This window comes from Physeter macrocephalus, chromosome 10 (assembly GCF_002837175.3).
Source record: "Physeter macrocephalus isolate SW-GA chromosome 10, ASM283717v5, whole genome shotgun sequence".
NCBI classification, from domain to species: Eukaryota; Metazoa; Chordata; class Mammalia; order Artiodactyla; family Physeteridae; genus Physeter; species Physeter macrocephalus.
This window is the reverse complement of record NC_041223.1, coordinates 28917860-28932640: the sequence shown is the minus strand read 5'-3', so window position 1 is coordinate 28932640 and position 14781 is coordinate 28917860. Positions and strand designations below refer to the sequence as shown.

The 14781-nt window shown below is 34.2% G+C and overlaps 1 protein-coding gene across 4 annotated transcripts in view; it reads right to left on the bottom strand.

Moving 5' to 3' along the window:
- The window catches only part of HBS1L (HBS1 like translational GTPase), an 83209-nt gene that overhangs the window by 63492 nt on the left and 4936 nt on the right, over positions 1-14781 (bottom strand). For 3 of the 4 annotated variants that reach the window (XR_008618342.1, XR_008618343.1, XM_007105988.4), the window contains exons 3-4: positions 7558-7686; positions 4427-4621 (exon numbers count right to left, since the gene is read on the bottom strand). Coding sequence is in view for 2 of the 4 variants with exons in the window: in XM_007105988.4 (XP_007106050.1) it covers positions 4427-4621; positions 7558-7686 (324 nt within the window). In the remaining 2 variants the exon portion in view is untranslated. Of the gene's footprint in view, positions 1-1734; positions 3222-4426; positions 4622-7557; positions 7687-14781 lie in introns of those variants that run through there. The other variant, XM_007105989.3, reaches the window with a different exon arrangement.

The window sequence follows — 14781 nt, the reverse complement described above, 5'->3', positions numbered from 1 at the left end:
AATTCGCTTCTAAACTGGAGACTGCCTACACTATATAAACCTAGTTGATGAGTCAAAGACTAATAGTTCAAAATAACTAAAATGTTTGATTAAGGTTCAAGACTAGAAAAACAAAATCAGCAGTTGGAGTAATTCAAACTTTAAAATCAAGCATAAAATATAACTTGTGATTTATATTATCTAAGCATCAGTATGATATGCACTGAAATCTGCAATTAAAAACAAAAACTGAAGACATCACAAGAAAGTGTTTGGTCAAGAACAATGAAGACATAGGCTGGCTTAAGCTTTCCCACCAAAACACTGGATATAAAAACATCATATACAACTAAAAAGACTGGAATGTCATTCTGAAAATAAACAAGGAACAAAAAAAATTATCAAATGCATAGTAAAGTAGCTGTGAGAGAAAAATATTTCTTTACTGGGAAAATATAGCTATTTTAGTCTCATTAAGAAATAACATTTTATATATTTTTTCCTGCAAGAAATAACTAATAATATAAAAACAGCATCTTCTTAGGCAAAAGATCCTAAATTCCTAATTAGCAATATTCCTTGGTATTCCTAATTACTGGAAAATACAAATTAAAAATTCAAGTTGGCCAATGTTATCCTTAGCATTAGTATTTCTTTCATTCTACTGATTTCTTTAAGGCAGCTGTTCTCAAGTAGAGGTAACCCATCAGAATCAACTGGGGACCATTTTGAAAATACACATTCCCAAGTGTCATCCCTCAGAGACTGATTTCACCAAATCTGGAGTGAAACCACAGTACCTGTGTTTTGAAAAAAACTCCCCCAGTGATCCTGACTGCTAGTTGAGGATGACTGCTTTAAGGGATGAATTACGTACTTGTTCTACTGACTAGAAGAGCTCTTATTTGGCCTGCCATTGCTGAAACTTTGTCATTATAGCACATAAAGCTGTCAGTAGCAAAGAGGAAAACTCCACATTTCATTACTTATAGTAAAAAAAAGTGAAACAAATCTGATAAGATTATCTATTCAAAGAACATGCAACCATACTTGAAAAGACTTTATATATATTTATTTTAAAGTGTTCATTTAGGACAAATGGTTTTGAAAATGTATAAAAATAATTTATGTATTAATCCATCTTTAATATGTACATGGTCCCTTAAAAGTATTTTCATTTCATTATCATGAAAAATGTATTAACAACCTCCACAGTGTTATTAAAAGTCAGAAATTTTAGGATTTTCTAATAGAAAAGTTTTAGTACTCACCTGCAGAAAAATAATGAAACTGGGAATGATTTCACTAATATTTCTAAATATAATACGGTCTCAGCTATGCTATGCCACATATCATAAGAAAAATCTTCATCACTAAACCGTAATAATCCCAAGTGCTGGCATTTTCATTTAAGAACAAAGCACAAAATTATTTTATAAAAGAAAATGTCTCATTGTAAAAATTTATAAAGATGAATGCTTTAAACAAAAATAGCTGCGGTTGGATTTCACATTATCAAGTTTCCATAAGCACTTTGTAAACATACACCCATTGTAGGCTATCAACTTAAAGCCAATTATCACTAAAAGAAGACAGAGTAAAAAATAAATATTTCAGTGCAAAAGTACATATCAACTGAAGTTATCAACTAACTTAAGACAATTTTAATACAAAAATCACAACTTAAATCCCATAATATAAAGTAATCCTATAAAGACTTTAATTTAAAAGAAAAAGCTCTACAACAGTTATTAAGTTTTCCTTGTGTTACTATTCTCTAGTAAAAGCTTTCTTTTGATTGGCTTTCACAGTGTCATCAGGAGATGCTGATTTGAAGTCAAATGGTGTTATTGCTATAAGAGGACTTATTTCTTTGTCCTTTACGTCTTGAACTTGTCTACTATAAAGAAAAGTCTTATAGAGGTTAAGGGTGCGTCGCTTGCAGCTTTTCAATGGGTAACGAAGACACAGTGTTGCAGCAAAAGCTGAAGGTCTGGCAGCAAGGGCCTTGGTCCAAGAGACAGAAAAAGGTGGTTTCCTAGTCAGAGAGCCTTTACTGTTTTTCTTAGTATCCTCAGAAGAATTGGAACTTTTCCCTAACTTTGAACTTAGAACTTTAGTTCCTGGTATTGGAGCAACTGATTGGTCTACTACAGGTTTTGGAACAAAATCTGGGGCTTTTATGAGGACACTAAGATCGATATTAGAATCTATTCCAGGTGACCTCATTTCACATAAACTGAGCATACAGGAATCTTTCTTAATCTGAGAGTTGTCTATATCAATTGTTTCTGCAATCAAATCAGAAAGTGACAAATTCTCAAGGTCTCGTGTTGGAGAAGCTTTACAGAATGCCAAAGATGACAGAGATCCTGTTAATTCTGATATTCCAGTCGAAGACTGATACCGATTTGCTAGTTGTGACAAGGGAAAGGATCCCAAACTTAGATCTGTAAAACTAGCAGATGGTTGGTTACAAAGATCAGATAAAGTAAAGCACTGGCTCGGATTGTTCTCTTTGTGCTCCTGAAACAGTTCAGCTAAGGATGGACTTTCACATTGGGAAAACTGCAAGTTGTCATTTTTTAACATGCAATTCTTGGTGCTTTGTTCAACTGAAGAAACACTTCCAACTTCAGTCATTTTACTAGCATTTAAATTACCAACAGCCGTATTTTCCAATGAGCTAGTTAAGAGCAAAGGATTATTTAAACTTCCTAAACTGTTTTGTACTGGAATGTTTTGCAAATCAGGTACTGAATTATTTTGAATAAATAAAGAGTTATTAGGTGTTGTGCTCTTTATCATCAAGGATTTTAAATCTGGTATTCCTTTGAACGCAGAATCATCTTTGGAAATACATTCAGATGCATGAGGTCTTAACAAATCAGCATCTAGACTCTTTGAAAGTAGACTCTCCAGACTATCTGTGGATGACAATCTGACTGATGGCTGACTTTTACAAGAATCTCTTGGCATATCATCAATTAGGTCAGCTAGCGACAGCTCTTTTGTTAACTTACATGATTCTAGTTTCTTTTCACTTTTAGGTCTGTCAAGTTTCTTTTTTTTATGGAGTAAATAGTGACTTGGTACAACCGAAGAATTATGATATAATCCATATTTTGCTACTGGGCCAGAAAAATCAAAGGGTTTGCTACTGCAATCCAAATGGTTTGCCGATTGAGGACAAGAGCTTTGAACATTATCAGCTGAAACTTCAGAGGAAGATAATAAGACTCCTTACCTTACAAGAGCCATTAATGTTCAGATGAATAGGTTCACATATGCAGAAGACAGTCACAGCAACCAAAAGGAAACATGAAATGAGGCATTTAATTACTAAATGTTGCTTTTGATTATGGCATGAATAAAGTGACACTTGATCATTATTTAATAAAAAGCGAACATTCTAAAAAAAAAAGGATTTTACCTTCCTTTAACCATCTTAAGTGACCTTCATACTTTGTTCACTGATATATACAAAGGTAATTACCAAGTTAGTCAATGTTCTAATTTTCACAAATTTTATAAATGTGAGGTTTTAAGATACTTAAATTATAGTCAGGATTGTCTCAAATTCAAAACGTTTAAAAAACCAATGGAAAGAACTAGGTTCATCTTCTGTATTTTTAATGTATTAAAAACATGCAAACAAATAATACCCTATAATTTCTACTGTGATCTGGGATAAACTATTAATATAGATGACACATTACAGACTCATTCTCATATTACTGGTCAGTTAAATGTGCACCCCACCCCCCACCAAAATAAAAAAATTTTTAATTTACATAAAAATGACCCTTATTTCATAGTAACAGACTGTATACAATTTCGCTATGGCAAAAATCTAGTCTTTAGGTTATGAGAAATATCAACCCAGTTAACAAATCACCATGCTCCTACTGACAGGCATCATACCAATTAATATAATTGGTTCCCTTCTCTTGTGGACTAAGTGCTAAATTTAACCCCAAATACTAAAATTTAAAATTAAAGATCTGGCTATGAAATGGAAGAGTGGTAGAATTATAATACTTAGGATATTTAAATAAAACTAAATTATATTCATAAAATGTTAAAACCATAAAGGGATTTTTTTGACATCGGCTATTAATTTCTATCTCCTGACCCATTCAAGTTAAAAAAAAAACCTAATAATTAAAAGCAAAAAGTGTTCTGTCTTGCTGTTATCTAATTTTATTTCCCTTATATTCTGTTAGTTACAAGAACAAGCAGGGAAATAAAAAAACAGGCTTTAAAAGAGTGAAGGGAACGCAGCCATTGAGCCTAAAAATTCACAAACTGGAAAATCAATTGATAATAATTAAGAATTATTATAACATGCAAAATTTTCTGCCCATTTTTCTTAACAGCTCAATCAAATCAAAGCCTCTTTCAAAGCATTAACTGTAAAACTAAAAGAGAACAAGTAAAAGCATACCTTTTGCTATCTTTCCTGTAGATATTGCTCCCTCACTCTTGACCTTCAAATTCTGCATTTTATCTTGCTCCAGAACCACTGACAAAGCCTTTTGCACATCAAACTTGTTCTTCAGAACTGCTTCAATCAATATGTCATCTGGCACAGCATCTCCAAGTACCTCTCTCATGTGATCAAGGCATGAAAAAAGACGAGCTAGAACAGACAACAATAATTAAAAGCTATACTAAGTGGTGTCATGAAAGAACCCTCAATCTTCAAAACTGAAAAAAGGATTTGAAACTATAGTAGGATGTTCAACTCATTTTCCCTTGGCAAAAATTACAGTGATTTTATTTTTATCCACAATATACCTAGCTTCCCTTATCAGAGGAACAATTTCAATAATTAAGAAATCACTACAATAAATGTCTCCAAAGTAACATTGACTAATCCTTGAAAAAAGCATAAATTGTATACACTAAAATCTATTTCAGTCAATGAGGATGATGAGGTCTATACTGATGATTTTTTTATGTGTGTAGAAAGGGAGGGTTAATTATGAAAATATTTCTAACTAGTTAGTGAACCCAGTTAATCACTAAGTATATTTCTTAAATTTCTTGCATTACTACCTTAACTGTTGAGTACGTTCTATTTTAGGCTAACTTCAGTTCTACTCAGCCAACTAAAATCATCCTTAACAATGCTTTAAAAATGGGCAAGATAACTTGGCATAAAAATGCCATAAATATTAGGAAATCCAATAGATTAAGGAAAGAATGGACATTTCTTTTCTTTTTTTTTTTTTTTTTTTTTTTTTTTGGCCACGCCGCACAGCATGTGGGATATCTTAGTTTCCCAACCAGGTATCAAACCCACACCCCCTACAGTGGAAGCATGGATTTCCAGCCACTGGACTGCCAGGGAAGTCCCTGGACATTCATTTTAAACACAAAAATTTAAATCTGGATGTCTAAAATCTTTAAGGATTTTTATTTTCTGATGACTATGTTATTATAAAAATTACTAGTAACATTCAATAACGATGTAAATTCCATGAGAGCGAAGGCTTTATATCCCTAGATCCTAAAATAGTACCTGGTACCTAGGGGCCACCAAATAAAAATGCATGAATATATTAATTTATATTTGTATAGCAGTTTACAATTTTCAAAATATTAACACATATATATGCATTATACATATACACATATATATATATATATACCCTTTGTAATCCTCACAGTAACTCTATGACTTAGCTATATCAAATTCTAAGTCATAAAGATAAGAGGACTGAAAATCATGGCACTAAGTTTAGCAGTAATCAAAATACAACTCAAGTTTTCAGACTCCCTAATCCAGTGAAACCAGTTCACAGAATGCACTGTACATTACATTTTTACATGCTTACATACTGAACAAGGAATCTACTCGCAATATCCTTTCTTTTAAAAAAAAAGAAGTATTTAATACTTCTTCCATTGCTCCCTTTTTTAATTATTAAAAATAAATTTTCAAATATTTGGGTAATTCTGCTTTGCTTGAGTCCAAAATTAATTATAGGCTAATAAGCTAAACTTGAAAAATTATACCTATTTCATAAATACATGAATTACTAAAACTGGAACAGAATACTTAGTATATAGCTAGCATCAGGGCCTCTTCTAATTAATTACAGCAACTGTTGTCTACACATACACAAAGAGTAGATATACAGAGACAGGCTGTCTTGGTTCATATCCTAATGCCACTTAGGATATCCTAAGTGGCATATCCTAATGCCACTAGCTGGTGCAACTTCAGCCAAGTAACTTTGTGTCTCATTTTCTTCCCCTGTAAAATGAAGACAATACCTGGCCTACCTCATAAGGTTGTTATGAAGACTAACTATGCAATTACCTGAACAGCACTTAGAACAATACCCAGAAAGCAGTTAGGAGAGGTTAGCTACAATCATTATTATTGTTATCATGCAATTACTCACATATGTCAGGTGGGAATGATTAACTTTCATTCTCAAACATAACTCTGAATTTCATACCTCCTTAATCATTCTGAGGCACAGCAGAGAAAGTATAAGACTTTTACTTTATTCCTACCCTCTCCCCCCACAATGACAACTATAACACATTCTTTAAAAATATAATCAAAACTATCAAGGAATTTATACAGCAGCTCCTCTACAAACTTTTATCCAGATTGACAAATGTATTTGCCAAGTTGTTGAATTTTTTTATTCTCTGTTGTTTCCCTTTCCGCTTTCTAATTTTGTATATTTGTGCCTTCTCCATTTTTCTTGATTTGGGTAGCAGCTGACATATATTTTACCAATTTATTCAAAGATCAGCTCTCAGATTCATATACTCCCCACTTCCTGTTTTTAAATTGTTATAAATTTTCAATTTAAAAACATTTATAGAACAAAGTCACACTCCACAGAAAGAGCAAATCAGCTCAGCCCTGCTCACTACCAACGGATGGCATTACTGTTATACCTGGTGATTTTAGGTCTACTACATTGTTCATCAATCTATAGCTTGAGTAGTATGTTTGAAACAATGTCATATTTGAAATTTATTTATAAAAGGCAAAAACCAAAATATAAAATATCTTTGTTAAAATGTTTAAGAGAACTGAAAAGAAGCAAACTCAGAACCAATGCAATTACCATTTACGAGTCCTACCTTGAAACTTAATTTACATGACTGTGACCAATCAGGACACTGTACAGTATTACTTAAGACTTAAAAATTTTTTTCTTTTATAAAAACCAGACTTTTGGAACCTCACATTTTGCAAGGAAATGAGCTTCTGTAATCTAACCATAAGCACGACATAGAGCTTATGAAACAATAAATATTGCTAAAAGAAAACAAATCATTGAAGTTTCTCTCCTAAGGAGATTTCAATCAAAAATTCCAGTTATTAAATAACAGCCACACAATTTTTCAACCATACAGTTAACCATCTAGTCCTCACAAAATATAATAAAATGTAAATTTTCCTTGAAGATATAAGATATAATGGTAGTTCATATCATTACTACCCACGATCATTATTATGAACAATAAAATTGATAATTTCCGGTAAACTGATTATTAATCATTTTCAGATAAGAAACATAGATAGACTACTTTTTACTATACCTTGATCAATTCCGCTTAGCTGATGGTTCAAAAGAGAATTAGAGGATTCTTTCAAATCTTCATAATCATATTCTTCTACAGGTTCAACAACTGAAGGTTTGTCACGTCGTGAGTAAATAAACTGAGCAGCTAGAATATACAATGATTAAAGAACGCTGTACTATAGCCATTTCCCATTAACTTTTTCTTTAACAGTTAAAATAAAAATCAAAGATTCTGACCTACCACCTACAGTCATTTGCCCACATTTATAATGGATGAAAACAAAGACAAAACATATCATACCCAAATTCTGCTCAAATGTCCTTACTAACCATTCACTAGCCTCTTACAATTGTCTCCCTTCTTTCCTTCTATCTCATAAACACTGAGCTTACTTTCTCCACAGTTTTCAAAAATTATCTTTCCTAATATCTCATCCTTGCCTACTACTCCATCTTCCCTGAAATTTTTTCTTTGATACAAATACTTTAAACCTCATATCAAATTTGTTCATTTGCATAATTAAGAAAATACCGAAAACAGACTAGATTTTCACTTTCCAAGAACTACTAATTTTGCCTGAACCCAAGAGTTGACCAAAATCATAAGCCTTAACTTTTTTTTTTTAAAGATTTTTTTTTGATGTGGACCATTTTTAAAGTCTTTAGTGAATCTCTTACACAAATGTCCTTACTAACCATTCACTAGCCTCTTACAATTGTCTCCCTTCTTTCCTTCTATCTCATAAACACTGAGCTTACTTTCTCCACAGTTTTCAAAAATTATCTTTCCTAATATCTCATCCTTGCCTACTACTCCATCTTCCCTGAAATTTTTTCTTTGATACAAATACTTTAAACCTCATATCAAATTTGTTCATTTGCATAATTAAGAAAATACCGAAAACAGACTAGATTTTCACTTTCCAAGAACTACTAATTTTGCCTGAACCCAAGAGTTGACCAAAATCATAAGCCTTAACTTTTTTTTTTTAAAGATTTTTTTTTGATGTGGACCATTTTTAAAGTCTTTAGTGAATCTCTTACAACATTGCTTCTGTTTTATGTTTTGGTTTTTTGGCCACAGGGCATGTGGGATCTTAGCTCCCCAACCAGGAATCGAACCCACATCCCCCTGCATTGAAAGGCAAAGTCTTAACCACTGGACCGCCCAGGAAGTCCCCATAGGCCTTAACTTTTAAACAGTTTATACCGCAATCATACACTGAGACTGTATATTAGTGTCATATACCTAACTTTGACTTTCAGACAGAAGTCTGTGCTACTCTGCAGTATTGGCAGTGTCATTACTCAATATATAACTGGGCGTTATATTTTTCATTAATAGGTAGAAAGACAAAGTATCAAAGTGCCAACATATGCTTGAGTATCATACACGAAATACGTGTGAGTAAAGGAGAGAATCATCATGAATGCCCAAAGTGTTCACTCTTCCACGTCAACTGGATGCCCACTGAACTCAAGTCCTGGAGAATGTGTTCAATTGCGAAGGAATAAAATTAAATAATAAGTTTAAGAAGGATAAAAACATCAATACAGTATCCTAAAGGCAAGGTGTTATCAAGGATTTTATATTATTTAGCTTTCTGGAAGAGCACATACATGTATGTCTATTGCTCAGAGTTCCCACATTTGACTTTTGTGCATGTTTTCAGGAAGGCACTATCCATGAAAGGGAATCTCTAACTGCATTCAAAATGTATAGATAACACATATATAGACAATAGAAAATACTATGACTTAAGGGTAACACCTATACTCCGAAGGTCATGGCGTAAGTGCTATTTATTTACAGTATAAATCAATGATGGCCTTACAGATTAGCAGGAAAGGCAAAATAAGAAAAGGTAATGACATATTTTAAAAGCCAAATGAGCAGTACAGATGACAAGTGCTACAGAAGCACGGAAGATTAAGTAATCACTGAAGACTAGAGCAGTTATAATAAAGAAGGCAAGAACATCAGAAAAACTGAAGAAGAGGTGGAAGACATCCTGAACAAGGAGAACAGAATAAGAAAAATAAAGAGCAGTTGAGAGAATTCAATCTATTCTGCTATAATGCATGTTTCCTTAACACAAACTAGTTTATACCAAATGGTCAACAGGGGAATGATGACGGTATCATTCAAGTTGTTTTGGTTTATGAGATTTTCCCCCCAACACTTTGTAATGCAAATACAAAGTTCAGTAACACCAACCATAGAACATTATACTGTAATTGGAATTGTACTTTAATGCCAGATAGCCCCACATTCTTCCTCTTGGCTCCATTTGGCCATGTGCCCTGTTTTGTGCATGCTTACCGCTTAGCTCTCTAAGACCTGTGAGTATTTTGCCTTTGCAACATTACTCATTAGTTTCAACTCTTCCTTACACCTCTATCAAGCTTTCACCTTTTTGTTAAATGTAAAGTCCCATATATACTGGAATATATCTTTATTAGGAAGTTAACGTAACTTTCCAAATGTGCAAGCATTTTTATTAGATGATTATTGGTTTTATTAGTATTGATACTTTATGGGCTGAGTGGTCTGTCATGATCCTATTTTTTCCCAGAGGTTTTGCTATTTTTTAGTATTCAATTTTAAAGACCACAAGGTTTTTCAAAAATGTACATATTAATATATATATATATATATATATATATATCACTATTTTCCCTCCCTCTTGTGCAAGTAAAGTACAATACTGCCATTATAAAGTCAACACGGTTAAACAGCAGGAAAAATATCCTGTTTCACAGATTTTCTAAGATGACCACTTTTTTCATACGTTAAAAATCTCAGAATGAGGGATGTCTTACAATCAAATGGCATCTTAGTATTATGTAATACTTAGACTGACAGCTGATTTATTTTAAGTGGTACGTAAAATAACAATATGTCTTACAATCCATGGCATTTTAGATACAATAAAATGTGGTAGCATTAAAAAATGTAAACCAGGCCATTTTGTGCCTGATGATTTTCAAACTACTTTCCTGGCTGTAATTAACTATTCAGTTTAGCCTAAAAGTAACAAATATACTTTCCTCAACTTTCTCTCATAGCTCTGAACTGTGAGGAAAAACCTAAGACAAATCACAAATTAAGTGAGAGAAGAAATCAGATATGTCCGTGAACAATTTTCACTTAGGAAATATTGACAGGGAAAAAGGAAGTTATCAAAATCCAGGCTTCTGCTCTACCCCCAAGGAGCTATTCTTCGTGGGGGCTTTTCCTACCGCCTCCCACACACAAATCCAACTCAGAAACTGTGGCCATTGTTTTAGAAGTAAATGATGGTTGGATTTGCCCGGGAGTGCAGAGGGATGGTGGGTAGGAAAATTCCCCAGGGAAAATAGCTGCTGGGGAAAAAAGAAGCATCCAGATCTCTGAAGTTGAAATGAGAGCCAAAAGGCAACAAATATGATAAAAAAGAATGAGAGGAAAGCAATGGAGAGAAAAGGATAAATATAAAATGCTCTTCTTTTCTAAAAATTTATTCACAAACTTTGACAGAAATGCTTTCTGAAAATTGGACACCCATAGTGACTTTTACAATTTAAAGCATTTTGATAAACATAAAGATTCAGAGAATTCAAAACCTGACTCCTGCAATTGCATAATATTGCTTCCTAAACATCTTAAAATAAAAATCATGTGAGGTACTCATTAAAAATACAGCTTTCTAGGCTTCTTCCCCTGGAGATTCTGGTTAAGTGGTGTTGGAATGGGGCAGGGAATCTCTATTTTTACAATTACTCCCAGCTGATTGGTAACATCAGAGAAGGTTGGAAAGCGCCTACAAGTCTCCCCTTTCATCTGTCCCAGATGTAGTCCACTTTGTATGCTGGCATCAGTTACTTTCCTAAAACATGACCCCCTTAACTCAAAAACCTTCAATAAGCTAAAACTACACACCAAAAATTAAAAACCGTCTTCCACAATTTGGCTATTTCCTTTCTGAGCCCTCTTTGTGCTGCAACTGCATTAATCATGTGAGTCTTCCCAAACATGCCTCACTTAGAGGCCACTGCTCAAGCACTGTTGTTTCCTCTCTAGGATGCCATTCTTACTCCCAAATTTACCAGTCCCAATCCCACCTCCTTCCAGAAGCCTTTCCAGACTCCTTCAGGCAGGACTACTTCTTTACCCACCATACTGTCATTTGAAGGGAACTTTTAACAAGCTTCCTTACACGTTAATTGATGCTCAATAAATTAACATGGAATGGACTGAATAAGGTTAACTACTGTTAAATTAATCATACAAGGAGGTCATGAGACTGAAGTGGCTCTAATGCCTTGGTTGCAAAGGGAAAACCAATCCAGAGTCAATTCCTACAAAGGCCTCAGGATTAAGAACAACCAATCACAGAAAGCCAACTACTCTCCCCCAAATAATATAATGGGTTAAGCTGTAGTCAACCAAATAATTTCCTTGCTTTGCTTCATGTCTTCTCTATAAAAACCCTGCTCCAGCTCCTGTTGGTGGAGTGCTCCTAACCACTTCCAGTTTGGAACTACCTGATTCAAACTGATATCTGCTCAAATAAACTCTTAAAAATGTTAATATGCTTCAGTTTATTTCTTACCACTTCTAATTATATTAGTTGAAACAAGATTTATAACTGTTCAAAGTTTTATTTATAGGCTCTTTTTGCTATCACCAGCTCCCTAATGTATGTTCAATATTCAGCATCAATCTTTCTAAAGAAAAAAAAAGCTATAACATTTAGAAATCACCTTTCCATCAAGAAAACTGTGCTTAGTAGAGTTTAAAAAAATACATAATAAAATTTAGAGAAAATCCTATTAATTGATAAAGTCATTCAATTACCAGAATTCATTAGACCATGAAATCAATCATCTCTTCGATGACATTAGCTGCTTCTTTAAGAACAGAAAGTATCCTTCTAAAACTATTCATTTTTTAATTGAAAATTGCTTGGGAAAATATACCACTAAAGAGGAAAAGTGTCTGACCTGATATTACTACTACTTTATACATGTTTTGGAAAATTTAAAAATCCAAAACTACATGTTTTTGTTAAAAATACCAGTTTGTCACAGAAGAAAGTCAAAACCATTTAACTATCTCCTGCTTTGATAAAGTCGGTTGACTTCCTGGAGTATACAAAGGTAACTCTCAATGAGTCAGACTGTCCTGAATATGAACCACAGACAAGACACATATCAAGGGCTGTGAGAGACAAGGGATAAACTATGACCTCAAGAAAGGTAGGCCATAAAAGCAAATCTCAGAAAAACACCTTCAGAATGCCTGACCTTGTGTAGTGTTAGCTCATTACTCAAGATTAAGCATGATTTATTTAGACAAGCCTAGATAAATGAATGCATTAATCTGCAATATTAAGATGTCTTTCAGTAGTCCTATGAAGGTTTCTGTGTGCAAGCCATAGTCAACCAACTTCCAAGTAGACCTTAGCTCCTGTAATTATCTCTTGAATCTATCTGCAAATCCCCTGCTGTCACCCCTGTCCTAAACAAATGGTTCTCAAAGCAGTAGCTGTGTCCCACCCTCAGAGTTTCTGACTATGGGGTGGGGCCCAGAATTACCTTTTGAACAAATCCTCAAGTAATGCAAATGATACATGGACCACATTTTGTGAACATAGTCCTCAAATATCCTCATCTCCTCTAGATTAGTATAATAGTCTCCTAACTACTCTATCTACATCCACTTATGTATGTACCACCTTCAATCCAGTCTCTATTATATGAGATTTTTTTTAAAAAACTCAAATCTAATTATCACACCCACATCACCTTCTCAGTTTCATGAACATGCCATGATCTTTACTTCACTTGTAATACTAGTTAGTGCTATCAGACATTATTTTGTCACCTAGTCAACTGACGATAATGAACTGTAGGCACCCCAAAAGGTTAACCCATAGAGTTTTTTTTAACACACTGCGAATGACAAGTGCCTGGGAGGTTCCTTGGAAAAACTGAAATTTCTTTTATCCCTAATCCCTACAAAATATGGTCTTTCTGAATCACTGAATAAGAAGCTTTAAAGGAATGCTGATTAAGCCGCCTCTCAGCTTCTAACCCAGTCTCTTTACTCTGCTCTGTGACGCTGGGGTTGAAGTCTGCAAAGCACATTTCTTCTATGACAGCTGGCTCCCTTTTAGGATCAGCCAACAGGGAGATGCTAAAGGGGGACTGGAAGGCTGGAAGAGGAACACACATGCTCCTCTCCTTTTTGTTTCTTATCTGGTCACCATCACCCCAGCAACACTTCATCTTGCAGAAATCATTTGTTCCAGTAACTGCAATTTATATCAGTTTGCAGTTTTTCCAAAACTCCCAGAACCAGCTTCAACCATGACCAGACAGCCCGCTAGAATTCCCTCTTCAAAAGGCTGAAGCCCAGCTTCACAGTGTCCCTTCAGAGACACCAGCCACAGAGCATCCCCTCCTCAGGTCTCAGTCCCAGCTCTACAGTCCCTCCTCTGAACTTCAATGGCAAAGCAACAAAGCAGAACCCTCTTGTTACACATCTAGGTCCCAGCTCAAAGGAGCCCCCCACCAGGTTCTAAAGGTTGGCTTCAACCTTGTCCATTGGTTCCCCTAGGAACTAGAGATGATAAATGCTTCCTAAAGTTACTACCTCCTTGATATTTTGGTTTGCATTTTTTGTCTCTAATACCTAGTTAACAACTTTTTACATTAAAATCTCTCTGGCAAAACAACTGGTGCAATTTCTATCTCCTAATAAAATCGTGACTGATAACAGTGTAACATTAAAGGAAGAGAAGAAAGGCTCTGATTAGTTAGGCTAAATGATTAAAGTATACATAAAGAGCTAGATGCATTACAGAGTAATAAGTAACAGGAAAAAAGATGACAGGAAGAGTAGAGGTGCTATGACAACTTCTAGAGCACCTATGCCTTTATAAAGAAAAAGAAACTCTAAAAAGTCAGAAGGGACATATTTGGTCTTCAGAGACTAAGAGGAGGCATAAAGCAGGTTTACAAAACAGCTCAGGAGACTATAAGTTATTAAAGACAAGGCACACTGATAGAAATTTTAATTACTATATTAAACCTTTCAACTTGTGGAAAATGAGTTTTATGAATTATATTTATGCTGTACATAACTATATGTAATTGTATCCGCTTTTATGGCATAGTTAAATTTATCAAGGCATTTTAACCAACTGTTTATAGAGTAGGCTAAAATTTGAAGACAAACGCATTGTTAGGGAAA